At 40.3% G+C, this 14,923-nt stretch overlaps 1 protein-coding gene across 2 annotated transcripts in view; it reads left to right on the top strand.

Annotated features, from left to right (window-relative positions):
- XCT (XAP5 family protein) overlaps positions 1–8,365 on the top strand; it is a 63,764-nt gene extending 55,399 nt beyond the window's left edge. The window contains exons 9-13 of one of the 2 annotated variants that reach the window (XM_087682362.1): positions 7,055–7,186; positions 7,285–7,338; positions 7,476–7,541; positions 7,621–7,695; positions 7,774–8,365. In XM_087682362.1, the coding sequence (XP_087538488.1) occupies positions 7,055–7,186; positions 7,285–7,338; positions 7,476–7,541; positions 7,621–7,695; positions 7,774–7,824 (378 nt within the window). In that variant the 3' untranslated portion in view covers positions 7,825–8,365. The remainder of the gene's footprint in view (positions 1–7,054; positions 7,187–7,284; positions 7,339–7,475; positions 7,542–7,620; positions 7,696–7,773) is intronic. The other variant, XM_087682363.1, reaches the window with a different exon arrangement.
- Positions 8,366–14,923: the final 6,558 nt, after the last annotated feature.

Here is a 14,923-nt window from a genome sequence, read left to right as displayed (position 1 = left end):
AAACGCTGCAAAACCTTGGAGGTATACTCTTGTTGAGATAGATAGAGTAATCCTTTTGACCTATTTCTGAGTATTCGCATGCCAAGAATGTGATTTGCATCACCAAGATCCTTCATGTCAAAGCTGCCATGAAGACTTTGCTTCAGTGAGTCCAAGGCATGTGTATCCCTGCCAGCAAATCAACATTTCATCAATGTACAGAACCAAGACAATCAGGCTGCTATCTGCTGCCTTCTTGGTGTACAAGCAGTGATCCACTTGACTTCTATGAAAACCTCGAGACTGCATAAATGTATCAAACTTATGGTATCATTCTCTTGGTGCTTGTTTCAGCCCATGTAAACTCCTTTTGAGTTTACATACCACCTTCTCTTTTCCTTTTGCCACAAACCCTTCAGGCTGATGCATATATGTCTTCATGCAGATCACCATGTAAGAATGCAGTCTTTACATCCATCTGTATGAGCTCCATATCTTCAGTTGCAACCAAGTCTAAAATGGTTCTCAATGTAGTCATCTTTACTATAGAAGAGAAGATCTCATCAACTCATCTTGTAAACCCATTTGCATGGAAGTGTTTTCTGTCCTTTAGGCGACTACACCAAGTCCCAAGTGCCATTTTTCTCAAGAGATTCCATTTTTGACAACATGGCTTTATACCATTTCTTGTTGTCATGTCTGTCCATTGATTCCTTGAAGCAAGACGGTTCACCACAATCTATCAACATGACATAATCAGCCACATTGTTTGCACCAGGAATGAACCTATCAGGTTGTCTAGTAGCCCTAGACGATCTCCTAACCCAATGATCATTGTTTGTTGGCTGTTGAGCATTTTCAGCTTGCTGTCCTAGCATTTCAGCTTGCAAATCAGCATTAACAGCTTGCTTTCTTGGCTGTTTCTGCACATCTAGTGGCTCATCATTATGGGCAATAGTTGGCTGATCATTTCCAGCATTATTTTCTGCATTTACAGGAGCTCCCTCTTTATCCCTTTGTTGTCACAAAATGCCTGAAAGGCCTTGGACATATATTTCCTACCATTGTCAGAGCGAAGACACTTAAGTGTCTTATCAGTCTGATTTTCAACTAATGCCAGTAATTTTTTAAACTTGTCAAGCATTTTATCCTTGCTACGAATAGGATAAACCCATACCTTCCGTGTAGCATCATTGACAAAGGTGACAAAATATTTCTTTTCCCCTAAAGATAACCCTAGCACCTGACATACATCGGAATGTACTAACTCTAGAGGAGAAGTTTTCAGTGAAAAAGACTTCTTATGAGACGTCTGTGCATGTTTACCATAAACACAATGATCACAATGCTCAAAATTGACATAATGAAGACAAGGCAAGTAACCCAAACGAGAAAGCACTTTCATTTTAGTTTGACTCATGTGTCCTAACCGGCCATGCCACAAAGAAACACTTGGTTTCTCGGTCACGGCAACAACATGATCACTCACACTAGATACATGGAGAGGATACAAGGTATCACTTTTACAACCTCTGGCAATCACTCTAGATCCCTTATAGATCTTTCATTTTCCATCACCAAAGGTGGTATGAAATCCATCGTCATCTAGCTGCCTTGTGCTAATCAAGCTCTTCTTGAGCTAAGGTACATGCCGTACATGCTGAAGTGTGAAGATAGAACCATGTTGAAACTGCAATTGCACATTGCCAATACCTGCAATGTCACATGCATGGTTGTTCCCAAGATGGACAACACCATGTCGACCCCCTGTATAGTTGGAGAACCACTCACGATGAGGGGTGACATGAAAGGAAGCACCTGAATCGAGAATCCAAGTATGCATGTCATCATCTGTATCTGCAAGTAAAGCATGTGCACTAAAGTGTGAAGAGACCAAGAGTACGCCATTCCCATTATCACTGTCATGAGTGACTACATTCATCTCTTCAATTTTGACACTGCTATTCTTAGGCTGACTCTCTTTTTTCTCTTCCTTGCTATCATCTGTCTTCTTGCCCTTTCCTTTCTCTTTCTTTTATTTATAGCAGTCATGTTTAAAGTGACCCTTCTTGCCACAATGATGGCATTCAACATCCTTGCCACGTGATTTATTGCGTCCCTTGCTATCAAATTTGCCTTTTTGCTGTGATCTGTCCCTAGTATGCAAAGCATTGGAAGACTTACTGGATGCATTGTTATGCCGATTCATTTCTTCCATGAGTAGATCACTCTCTACATGAGCATACAAAAGGATCGCATTAGAATTGCTCATAGCAGTCTTAAATGTATCCCAACTCTCTGGCAGAGTGCAAAGCAAGAACGTAGTCTTAAATTCTTCATCAATCAAGAACTTCAAGGCAACCAATTGGCTGAAAATGGAGTTAAACTCACTCAAGTGAGTAGACATTGCTGTACCCTCTTTCATACGCAAATCCATAAGCTTTTTCAGTCAACGCACTTTGCTTGCGGCACTCTTCTGTGCATACTGTTCTTCCAGTGGAGTCCAAATAGCATATGCAGAATCCAAACCTTCAATGTTAAACAACAAGGCATCAGAAATCGATAGCTCGATGGTTGAGCGTGCAAGCTCATTTAACTCATCCCAATCTTCTTGTTCCATGTCTGCGGGCTTTGCCCCTTTGGTCTTAATCGGCTTTGCCTGCTTCTTCTGCAACATGAAATTGTAGCACTGTTTTTGCCAGACTGCAAAGTTATATGCTCCTTGAAGCTTCTTAATATGCATGAGATTACTGCTGTCATTGCTGCCAGCCATGATTTTCAGCCCAAATGTGACAAAAAAATTCAACAAATTCAGGCCCAAACTATCACACAAGTGACCAAGGTACAAACAAGTACTAACCAACAATAAATGACCACGTAGAAGCATAAATTTCAGATCTGTAAGTAAATTTTTAGAAGCACCAAACCATGTGCTACAGCACTCCACAACTGATTACAGCTGTTTCGAGGGCAAATACATCACATTACATGAGAAGTCCCAAATTTTAGCTGCAATTTCTGTCGTACCCACGGGCATAAAATTTGACACGCACGGTCAAAAGCCCCAAATTTTTTGTGCCCAAAGCATCAACCATACATTTGCACTGTCTTTGACATGCATAGAACATGCCAATTTTGCCAAAATAGAGCAATTTCAGCAAAACCCCCAAAATTTTCAAGTGCTAGGTGTCAAAATTGCATGGAATTAAACCCGCATGCACATAAAATAACCAAATGGCGCACAAATTTTGCCCAAACAGTGAAAGCCCCAAATTGCACGGGGTCCAATGTGCATCAATGTTGAGAAATTGGGTAAATTTCAGCCCAATTTTTGCATGTACATGAAAAGCCCCAAATGTCGGAGGCAAAATGTCACAAATTCCTGCAATTTCTGAGACAAATTGTCTTGTCTTGCATCACAATTCCAAAATTCCGGAAAAGCCCTAAAGTCCGAGCCAAGATTGCACAAATCTGCACTCTGTGCTTCTACATGTGAAACCTCGTCAGAGCAAGGAGACTGCTTGCAAGAAAAATAAAATAAAAAAGATGAAAAATGCTTACTCGTGTTGACCAGCCACCTACTGTCGTGATTTGTCGCCTTGCAGAAAACTGCCGCCTGATGCCATGGAACTTGTCGCCAGCCAGTCTCCTGTCAGTTGTGACCAGTCACTGACCTGAAAACCTGTCGCTTGCTGTCTCCTGGCTCAAAACAACCTGTCACCTGCCTGCCAAGTCAAAAACGACCTGTTGCCTGTACAAAACGTGACAGAATCTGTTGTCGCTTGTGCAGATTTAGGGTTTCTGGATTATCGACTGACAGTGTAGCACACGTGTCCGAAATCATTGGTGACCTGACGATTTCGCGTGAGCGAAAGACTAGAGATATCTCGCACAGACTTCGAGGAGCACGAACACCTTAGCCGAAGCTCTGATACTAGTTTGTTGAGCTTCGAGGCGTGAGGATCGAGACACGCAATGCTTTCTCACAGTAGAGAGACACAGAGAGAGAGTGCAGAGTAGAGAGTGAGAGTGAGCACGACTTGTTGGTACAATGACGAGTGTACTTCTTTAGGTTTTTAGATAGATATATATATATATATATATATGAAAGTACAAGTGTGCTAAGGGTGTGTTCACACCCGAGCACATATAGAAGGCACGAGGGCCCTTTATTCCCAACAGATATCATGTTCTCTTTGAGACACCTTGATCATGACTTGATCACCCATTGCTTGGGTATTCATGGTTCTAGTTTGGTGATGCTTTGTTGTATGGATTATGATTAGCCTTTATCATTGTATCATTATATTATATCAGATCACCTATGATCTGAGAGGGGGTGTTAGGAGTCCAAACAGCTCAAGTGTGGCATTGATCTATGCCGGGCATGGCTAAGTTGTTTGGGCATTTTACTGGGGCATTTATGATGCTTATTTGGGGCATTTTATGCTGGCCGACGTGCTCCTAGGAATGTTCGCATTATTTTGTTCTTTATATATTGGGCTCCCTCCTCATTTGGTCACATCATCACCTACACGTTCTGTGGAGAGAGGGAGCTGGTTCCAGGGCATGTGAGCAAGTGATTCACTGTTGTACATGTCATTCTCATGTCTGGTATATGGATTCCATTTTTTGAGCATTCTTTTGAGTTCTCTTCTTTGCAATGTTCTTTTGTGTTTTTCTCTTTTGTCCTTGTGTTCAACAGTTTATTACAACATCTTTTTATGCTTCCATTGCTACATCCGTTTTTGACAACCTCTTACTCAAGTAGCATAGATGTGATATGATCAAAATGGACAAATGTTACCAACGACTAAGCCCGTAAGGGTTTAGCTACACCATCAAACTTTGGAGGTAGCTTGTAGAGAAGAATCCCCACAAGATGGGCTTTGGTAAGGGAAGACTAGGTTGCAAAGCTAATCCTATATTTGGGCCTCTCCAAGAAGACGACCGGATCGTATTAGTTGCCTTGAATTGGATATTCTGTAACTATTCATAGAGGTTGTAGCTCCATCCTTGACTCTTCTAGCCATTGTGAAACATGCTCCGTAACCTGGTCTCTTGTGACCTCTTCCACTTGAGCCTCTGACCATCCACCAAAGTGGGAAGCTTGGAGGAAGGGTAGTTCGACAAATCCGCAAGGGGGCAATAGGTGTGCCTTGCTGTTCCGGGACTTTGCAAATCATGAAGATCCCCACCCAAGTGGAAGTGGAAACCATGCACCCCTAGCTGGGCCTCGGCTGTCCCCTACCTCAGCATCACTGTACTCTGGTGAAGCCTTGTTTACCTCTGACTGATGGGGAGACTCATGCTGAGTGGCCTTGACCTGAAAAGTGTGTCCACTCAGAGACCTGGTGTTTTAAAGCATGGCATCTCAAGCACTGCCTAGGCTGTCTTGTGACTATGACCTGCTGACTGAAATGTGCTCTTCTTGCTTCAATCTCCAAAACTTACGTATTTTCTTGATATCTATCAGTCATGTGCACTTTTGATAAGCTCTTTTGCTGCATCCGTTGAGGTGAGGCTGCATGTGGGGAGTAGTGCTGGCTGGGGCAGGAGGGACTGGTGGTTGGCTGGGATGAGGGTGCATGGGTGGAAGGAGAGGGTACACTTGCAGGCAGGTGGGTGGCTGCAGGAACATGGGTGGCAGCAGGGATGGGCAGGATAGGGGCAGCAGCAAGGACAGTGATGATAGGAAGAAGTGTGGCAGCAACGACAGGCAGTAGCAGGGACAGAGATGGCAGCAGAGGGTACTAACTGGCAGTGGGCACAAGCGGCGGTGAGAGTGGTGGTGAGAGCAGGCCGGCGGTGGTGGCTGAGTGCAGAGGGCATACAGGCTGCAGTGACTGGTGAGGCAGGCAGAGGGTGGGTGGTGGTAGCACTTAGGGGAGGGGGTAACAGCGGGGGTAACAGCCTCAGACAAGCTCACAATTCCCGATTTTACAGTCTTTAATTTGAAAACTCTGAATTATAAAATGTTGAGGTTGATGGTGATGCTAACATGGGGGACCTTGGCCAAAGAAAATGGAGTATGAAGAAGAGGGGGGATGGGCCTCATGGATGACAGACATTTTCAGTTCATATACTCCAAAATCCTGTTTCGCTAATTACTCAAGGTCTATTTGATGTGATCCCACTGCTGACGAGGAAGAGTATAGCCTTATTCTCCATGATGGGGAAGGCTGAGACATCAGATTTTAGTTTGTGTGCCCTTGAAAGCCCAAGGGTTCTCAGCAACTCAGCTGACAAGAGACCAACAAATGTGTCTTAAGAGAGAGGAAAAGGGAATGAATACATAAAGTATGGTACCGAGTGTGATTTAGGCAGAGCGGAGGTGGAAGAAGGGGCTTCTAGCTCAATGGTGTGGGCTGAAGAACTCTCTCTCTCTCTCTCTCTCTCTCTCTCTCTCTCTCACAGTCGTGCAGGCTGTGTGCTGACGGAGTTGTCCAAGCCACTGCAAATCAGGAGGAATATGTTGTACTTGAATGGATCTGGACTGGGGCAGCCAGCCAGCACTTGTCTCTGATTGTGTGAAATCAGCATGTAGGGAGCTGACCAGCAGTGTCACAGCACAAAGGTGAGCCATGTTAGCTGTGGGATGATGTGGCAGATGCATACAGAAAATATAAATATTATGTTACAAAGGGAAGAAAGGAGTGGGCACACGTCTGGTCTTCTTTCATAGAGGTTTTTGAGCTGGTTGTCCTACCAAAACTTGTCAAGTTAGGTTCTTAATTTGGATTTGATTCCAACTTCTTTTAGGGCTTATGTAAGGCGAAAAAAATTGCTAATAATTAAGGATTGCCTTTGCCAAGTTTTTGTAGCTAAAAAATGTTCTCCATCTATCTTTCCCATAACAATTTCTACCAGACATTACTGAGTAGCTTCTCCCTATAAAAGCTCCCAACAGGAGCATTGTCATTTGGGTGTGACTTGGAAAAAAGCTAAGGACCATGTTTGAGGTCTCTATCAACCGTTGCTGCTTATCAGTGTCCCATTTTACTTTTGTTGGTTTTTGTAAGTGCTCCTTTGTTTCTTGTCTCTTTTTGAGACTGCTCACTTGGTTCTTTTTCAGGTTCGTAAAGGAGACTCGATAGCTGAATTTTTACGGGCAGTTCAGCAGCAGCTTGCATCAGAATTTCGAGAAATTCGAACAGCTTCAGTAGAAAACTTGCTGTATATAAAGGAGGATCTCATAATTCCCCATGTAAGTTATCATCAACAGTACAAGCATGTCACAAGGATTGAAATTCAAGTCTTAACTGAACAACTGACATCAACTCAAGGAACCTCTGATTTTGACAGCAACACACTTTCTATGAGTTGATCATCAACAAGGCAAGGGGAAAGAGTGGACCGGTATAAAAAACTGCCTCTTGTTAGGATTAGTTTCTTTTCAACCACTATTCTCTGCTAACATTTGTCTTAGTCGTTGATAGTTCGTATGCAATTGGATATGCTCCTTGCTTATTGTAGGCTGTTTGTCTTATTTTCAGCTTTTCCACTTTGATGTCCATGAAGACATTCGCACCATTGCAGATGCAACAATTGAGAAAGATGAGGTAACATAGATTTTCTTTTTGCTCAAAGCCTCTCGAACAACACCAAGTACTGGCTCTGACCAACTGTGTCGATTCTCAGTCTCATGCGGGGAAGGTGGTAGAGAGGCATTGGTATGAAAAGAACAAGCATATTTTCCCAGCTTCAAGATGGGAGGTAAAGTTAAATACTGAGAGGTGCTTATGTTTGGCTTCCTCAGATATGGAAATGAGTAACTTTTTGCTGTTTTGACAGATCTACGACCCAACGAAGAAGTGGGAACGGTACACCATACACGGGGACTAGGTGAGTGGATGGTTGTTACCAGAATTCTGATAAGGTGAGGTGGTTTTGGTGATTGAGTTTCTTTGGGTTCCATACTGGACTAGGTGAGTGGATGGTTGTTACCAGAATTCTGATAAGGTGAGGTGGTTTTGGTGATTGAGTTTCTTTGGGTTCCATACTGGATGAGGTTAGATCATGAGAAAAGGGAACATGTCACTGGTGTGCATTGCAATCTAAAGAGAACAATATAGAGAAGATTGGTACATTTTGGAGGGATTGAAGCAAATCATTCTGAATAGATAAAGATGTAAACGTGAGGTGGGAGCTCTGTAGTCATATTTGGACGTATGAGAAGCTATGCGATGTTTATCTCACGGGCTTCCTTATATTTATGGGAGCGTTTTCAAAACTTGTGTCGATCAAAAACCTCCTTTTTGTAACATGGGTTTTGCTGACCTATTCTAACATTCGAGGAAAATGAGAAGGAATTTTTTCTGGAGGGATACTTCCAAAATAAAAGATGATCAAACACAATTATTTTCGTAAGCCTTGGATGAGCTTTTTTTGTGAATGATTTTTGACCTTTCATTGTCATTACTAGTTATTATAAGTGACACATTTCTATAAATAAAAGGACTAGAACATAATAAGCAATAAAAATAACTTGTGCCTAATCGTAGGGCCTCTCTTCAATATGATTACTCTACTGTTTATTGTAATACAGTAACAATAATGAAACCACCACTCAAAACAACTCATGCCAAACCAAAGGACATCTCTTACCTTTGAAGTGAGTGGAAATTCAAAGGTGACAAGATTGAACTTTATGGTCTTTTTGGATAGATAAAGGTGCACAAATAGTCCTTTGCTGGGAGTGGATCTCATTTTCCTAATCAAAATGTGAGAGTTGTTATGTAAATGTGTTCTACTCATGAAGCAAGATTATGTGTGTGTGTGTGTGTGTTGTTTTTCTATGGTATAAAGGCAATACTTCATAGGTATTTGTTCAATGGGTTTGGTGGTGGTACTCTCATTTGGGGATAAAAGTGAGTAGTTGGAAGGGGCCATGTAGCATTTCATAAAGAGATCAAGATCAAGTAACTTAACATCGACCATGTCATGCTCTATGGATTTAAAATAAGTTTCAACAACCTATTGGGTATCAAATGTGAGAAAAGAGCAATGTTCAAATGATCTCTACTTTGCTAAGATAATGTGGTATGGGAGAAAAAGAGGCTCGACATAGACAATGGCCGTGTTGTACATACCAAACCAAATAAACTATGCTATATTAAGTACTATTGTTGGTTCCTAGGATAGCTTATTGCATTTGTGTGTTATTATCTTGTGAATGTCAAGATTGTGCGTGAGCTTTGAGGTTACATTGGGTTTGTTAACAACATTGCAAGAACCTAGATATAATGCGTAAGTATAATCATGCTCCACTATTGCACAAGTACCACATTTGTGTGTTCTTATTTTGTGAATGTTGAGATGGTGCATGAGCTTTGAGGTTACATTGGGTTTATTAACAACATTGCAAGAACCTAGATATAATGCGTAAGTATAATTATGCTCTAGTATGGCTCCCAAGAAAGCATATTTATTTGGAAAGTACTCCCAGATTTTCAAAAGCTAAATGGACGAGGCCTAAAACTTGATCTAATGTAAAGAACTTTCCAACAATTACTTAGAGATGTTAGAGGTCATTTGAGGGCTTGCAAAAGCATGTCTATTTGTTTTTATAGTTTTGCCTTGTGTTTGCTAGAGAGTTGTGGATTTGCATAGCATTCTTCATGCAAGACATTGATAGTATGAATGATATTTAGATGTCCACAAGTATTTGTTCTTTTTTTGCTCATTGTGTGTGTCCCTACTCAAAGTGTCCATTAAGAAAAAATTGAACCTTGAGATACATTCATAATGTCTAGTTGTATCATGTCCATTATCAACTAATGCATTTGTTAATACCCTTTGGGAAGTATATAAGTTTGAGCAAGCATTATAAGTTATTTTTTGTCATTTCTACTTAGTTTAACTTTGTGTCATTGTATCTCGATTGCTTCTCTCTTTGAGTTGATTTTAGTTGTGAGTATTGTTGGATGAGGTAAGATCAAAAGTCTCTCACATAGAGACCACATACACTCTATAATAATAAGATGTTGGAAGTGCACTCTATAATGATAAGATGTGAGAGTACGAGAGCAAGAGATTAAAGGTACTCCAATGCCAAGGCTAAAAGTTTAACACGTGTGCTCACTTAGGGAAAACCCCTTGCCATGCCATAGTAAAACACACCCATGTGTGAAACCTTGCCTACATTTGAACTTCCATAGATAGGGATGAAGTTAACAAACCCCCTTGAAGTGAATGATGTGAAGGGAAACAAGATGTGGTGGATTAGAATGAAAGAAAAGTAAGCTCACAACTTTATGAAGGGGTTCAAACTTCCCATAAGAGGATTTGTGAAGCCATCTACTATGTTGGCATGTGTGGGTACACAAGTCAAGGCTATTTCCCATGCATGTAGCCTCTTTGCATCAACATGCTTTTTAGATACATGAAATATGGCGTTTGATGCAATTGCCAAAGCATTGATTGTCAATATTGAGCTATAGCAACTTGTGACAATATTAATCTCTGATTGCATTTAAATCTTGAAAAATACTCCCTAAAGTGTAAAATCATTGTACTTGTAGCTTGAGTAGTTGCATATATCTTTTCTAAAATTAGATGCAACATAAAGATAAGAGGTTACTGTTGCGAACTACAACTTATCACAAGACATGTAACACTTCTAACACCATGACAAAAATACATACGATAACAAAGACTAAGCACAATTTTCACAAAGACTCTTTAATAGACATGAGGGCACTCTTAAACTTGGATTCTTCATGGAATTGACAATCACCCACCCATGGCTCACACACAATCAAGAGTAACATCTTTAGAGCACTCAACAATAGGAACTAGTCAATCCAACAAGACAACATATACCAATTTAAAGAATACCACAAGAGAGTTGAGTGTCAAAATTTAGAAGGTTCCCATAAGATGACACCTCTTCTCACATTACGAGTTCTCAAACTTGTCTTATTTGGATTCTTGATCATATGAGCTTGAAGATGCACACCTCGAGGGTAGTAAAGGTAGATAGATGTGATGATCTTTTTCTCTCGTCTTGCTTGGATGCTTCTACTCGTAGGGTAGGATTGGAAAAATTTAATGGTGTAAGACAATCTTGCCCATATAGTGCTTGAAAAGGAGTCATTTAAATACTTTGATGGTATGATGCATTGTAGGTGAATTCAACTAAGGGTAGGTATTGGATCCACTGTTTAGATTCCCTATATCAATAAGCTCTCAGTATGTCTTCAATACATTGGTTGATCTGCTATGTTTGACCATCAGTTTGGGGATGATAAGCAATAGTACTAAAGCAAAGCTAGGTTCATAGAGCTTTGAAAAAACTCTTCCAAAAGTTTGAGGTGAAGAGAGAATCGTGGTCACTAATGATTCTCTAGGGTAATCCATGTAACGTGAAAATTTCCTTAATGAAAAGCCTAGCAATATCGGAAGCCTTATAATTGGTTTTCAGAGAAATAAGGTGTATAACTTTTGTTAGCATATCAATGACTACCATTATGGAGTTATATCCTTGTACTAGGGGTAATCCAACTATTAAGTATATGCTGATATACTCCCATTTCATTTGAGGGATGTTAAGTGGCTAGAGCTTTCCTGGCAACTTGACATGTTTGGCCTTAATTCATTGCCAGTTTAGGTATTCGGTGACATTCTTGAGTACATCACCATTGAGTCTTTACCAATAAAAGCTTCTTTTGACTATGTTAAGAGTCTTAGCATAACCAGGGTGACCCGAAAATGGAGAATCGTGAGCTTCCAAGAGTATTTTCCTTTTGAGTTCATGACTTGTAGGAATACATAGTCTTGTCCTATAATAGGCAAGTTCCTCGTTTATGGAAAAATCTTGATACTTAGTCTTGAGTTTTGGATTTGAATCCTTGACAGAAATTTCTTTTAACAATCTATGATAGCTTGGATCCTTCACTACCTCTTCTTTAGCCATTTCTATGAGAGGGTTACTGGGCATTGAAATCAGTGTAGTAAGATTTCCAGCCCTAGAGGGTTCCCCTAGGATTAGAGCATTAAGGAATGATTTACAACTTAGGGCATCTGCAATCACATTCTCCTTGCATGGTCCATACTTGATTTCAAAGTCAAATTCTTGCAAGGTCTCAATCCATCGGCGTTGTCTCATATTGAGATTTGGTTGAGTAAAAATCCACTTTAGGCTTTTATGATCAATGACTAGAGAAAACCTATTACCAAGCAGGTAATGTCTCCGTAATTTAAAGGAATGAATTACAAGTAATTCTAGATCATGTGTGGCATAGTTTCTTTCATAAATATTTAATTTTCTTGAAGCATAGGCTACTGGATATCCTTTTTGCATAAGCACGCAACTCAAAGCAAGAGAGCTTGTGTCAGTTATGACTTTGAATTCTTTGCTTAGGTTAGGTAGCCTTAAGATAGGGGCAGTTACCAAACTTTGCTTAAGCTTCTCAAAGCTAGATTGTTCGGCAAACGTCCATGTAATGGAGACTTGCTTTTTGAGAAGGTCAATGAGAGGCATGGTGATTGAGGCATAGTCATTAATGAAGACTCTATACCAACTCGTTAGCCCTAGAAAGCCTTGCACTTACTTGACCATTGTTGGGGATGGCCAATCTTGTATATCTTAGACCTTGGTAGGATCCACTAAAATGCCATCTACCGATACTATGAATTCTAGATATTCAATCTACTTTTTGAAGAAGCCACATCTCTTCTTTTTAGCAACAGTTTGTGGGCTCTCATTGTTTCAAGAACTACTCATAATTGTCTTCTTCATTCTTAGAATATGTTAAGATATCATCAAAGAAGACGAGGATGAAATCATCAAGGTAGGGTCAAAAAATTTCTTACATCAACCTGTTGAAGGTGGTAGGAGCATTTGTTAATCCAAATGACATCACAATAAACTCATAATGACCATGCCTTGTGTTAAAAGAAATTTTGGGGATATCTTTCTCCCTAATTCTTATTTGATAATAGCCTGAGATCGATCTTTGAAAAGACCATTGCTCCCTAGAGTCGGTCAAATAGCTCATCTATCCTCGGGATTGGGTATTTGTTTTTCATTGTCACTTAGTTTAATCCATAGTAATCAATACAAAGGCGAAGTGTTTTGTCTTTCTTTTTCTAAAATAGTATCAGGGCTCCCCATGGTGAATTACTTGGCCGGATGTATCCTTGGTCTAATGGCTACTACAGTTGTTATTTTAGCTCAATGGCTTTAGTAATTGACATTTGATAGGGCCGTTTGGCAACGGGGGAAACACTTGGAATGATTTGAATTTCGTGATCTATTTCCCTTGTTGGTGGAAGTTCTATCAAGTCTTTTAGAAAAACATCCACGTATTCTTTTAGCCAAGATAGTTGATCCTTGGCTTCACTATCTTGCTCGGCCTTGTTGAGTTTAATTAGATAGATGGGCAATCCTTTCTTTAGCCCTTTTATTATTTGGGAAGCTTTAGCTAGCTAAACCTTAGGGTTCCCTACTTCTCCCTCCTAAGTGGTTATTTGTTCTCCCTTTGAGTTTTGAAAATGTGATTTGGCTCTTTCCCCAATGGATATGGGCTTTATTTGGAATTAACCAATCCATACTAACAGACATTTATAAGCCCTGAGGTTCATAATTTGGAAGCTCATTTTGGAAGAATTTCCACCCAAGCTAAATTCGACCTTGCTAGTTTGTTGTGTTGATAGAACTTCTTTGCCATTTGCTGACTCCACAAGCAAACTAGGTGCAAGAGTAGTATTTATGCCTAGTCTTTTTGCACATTTTGGTGATACGAAAGAGTGGGACCTTCCACAATCGATTAAAATTCGAAAGGGTTTACCTTGATAATTTGTTGGTGTTTGAATTACTAAGAATTGGCAATTTGGACCCTTCTTATTCGGAGTGGTGTGTAATTTGTCTCTTTCCATATCGGATTCCATTGTGGGATCTTTATCATTACTTACCTCCTTTAGGTTTATTCCAACAACCTTTCCCTCTTGGCATCTTGGCTTTGTTTGTGAAACTGACCTTGGCCAAGCTTCGGGCACTGTCTCTTGAAATGTCCCGGTTCCTTGCAATAGAAGCACCTTGGAGCCTCATTGCTCTTTCTTGTGGGTATAAAGCTTCCCACTGCATTTGATTTGGCTTTCTTCGTCCTATTTGGTTGGTACTGCCCTTAGGCTCTTTTTGCATAACCCTGGAAGTTGCCCTTATTCTAACTATTTTTGTTCCAAATTTTTGCATTCCTTGGCCTTTGTTTGATCTCATGAACTCATCTTGTAAATCCGATGGTCTCATCAAGTTAAGACACGTATACAGGGGGCATATTTAGACCATTGCAAAATTTAGATACTTGTTGTGAAACATCCATCCTAGGTGCATATTCTAGAAGTGTTATGAATTTGGAGTAGTAAGCTTCTAGGCTTAGGCTCAATTGCTTTAGGTTGAAGAACTCATCCATCTTTTGGGCTTGATATGTGGGCGGAAGATATCTCCCATGCACAGCATCCTTCATCTTGTTCTAAGTGATAGTGCTTTCAGACATTCTTTGGTCCTTGCACCACTATTCCATCAAAGATGGGCATCTCCAATGAGTTTTAGTTTGGCGATCATGGCTTGATTTGACAGTGTAGCCTCCCTACATCAATGAGATAGTCTTCCATAGATTCTATCCATGTTTCTACTTCGGTTGGAATGTCCCTCCCTTTACCATCAAACTCTGGTGGCTTGTACTCCTTGAGAAGAAATTTATTCTCTTGAGCTTCTGTAATATTGAGATTCGGGGTGACGTTCTAGGGAATTATGCAGTTTTATGGTCACTTTTCTCTCCAACCATACTTACACTTCAAAAGAGAGTTTTAATTTTAATCAAAAATAAAATCTCATCAAACGGATAATATCTTTCCACTATTTCTAATTATCAACAAGGAGATAAACGGATGGACAAAAATAATTCTTTACGTTAATAGGAAGGGAATACATTATTCGAGT

This window comes from Lygodium microphyllum, chromosome 7 (genome assembly GCF_053477565.2).
Source record: "Lygodium microphyllum isolate KBCC chromosome 7, Lygodium_microphyllum_v1.1.10, whole genome shotgun sequence".
In the NCBI taxonomy this organism is placed as follows: domain Eukaryota; kingdom Viridiplantae; phylum Streptophyta; class Polypodiopsida; order Schizaeales; family Lygodiaceae; genus Lygodium; species Lygodium microphyllum.
The sequence above is the reverse complement of the archived record's forward strand: the minus strand, read 5'-3'. Positions and strand labels throughout refer to the sequence as shown.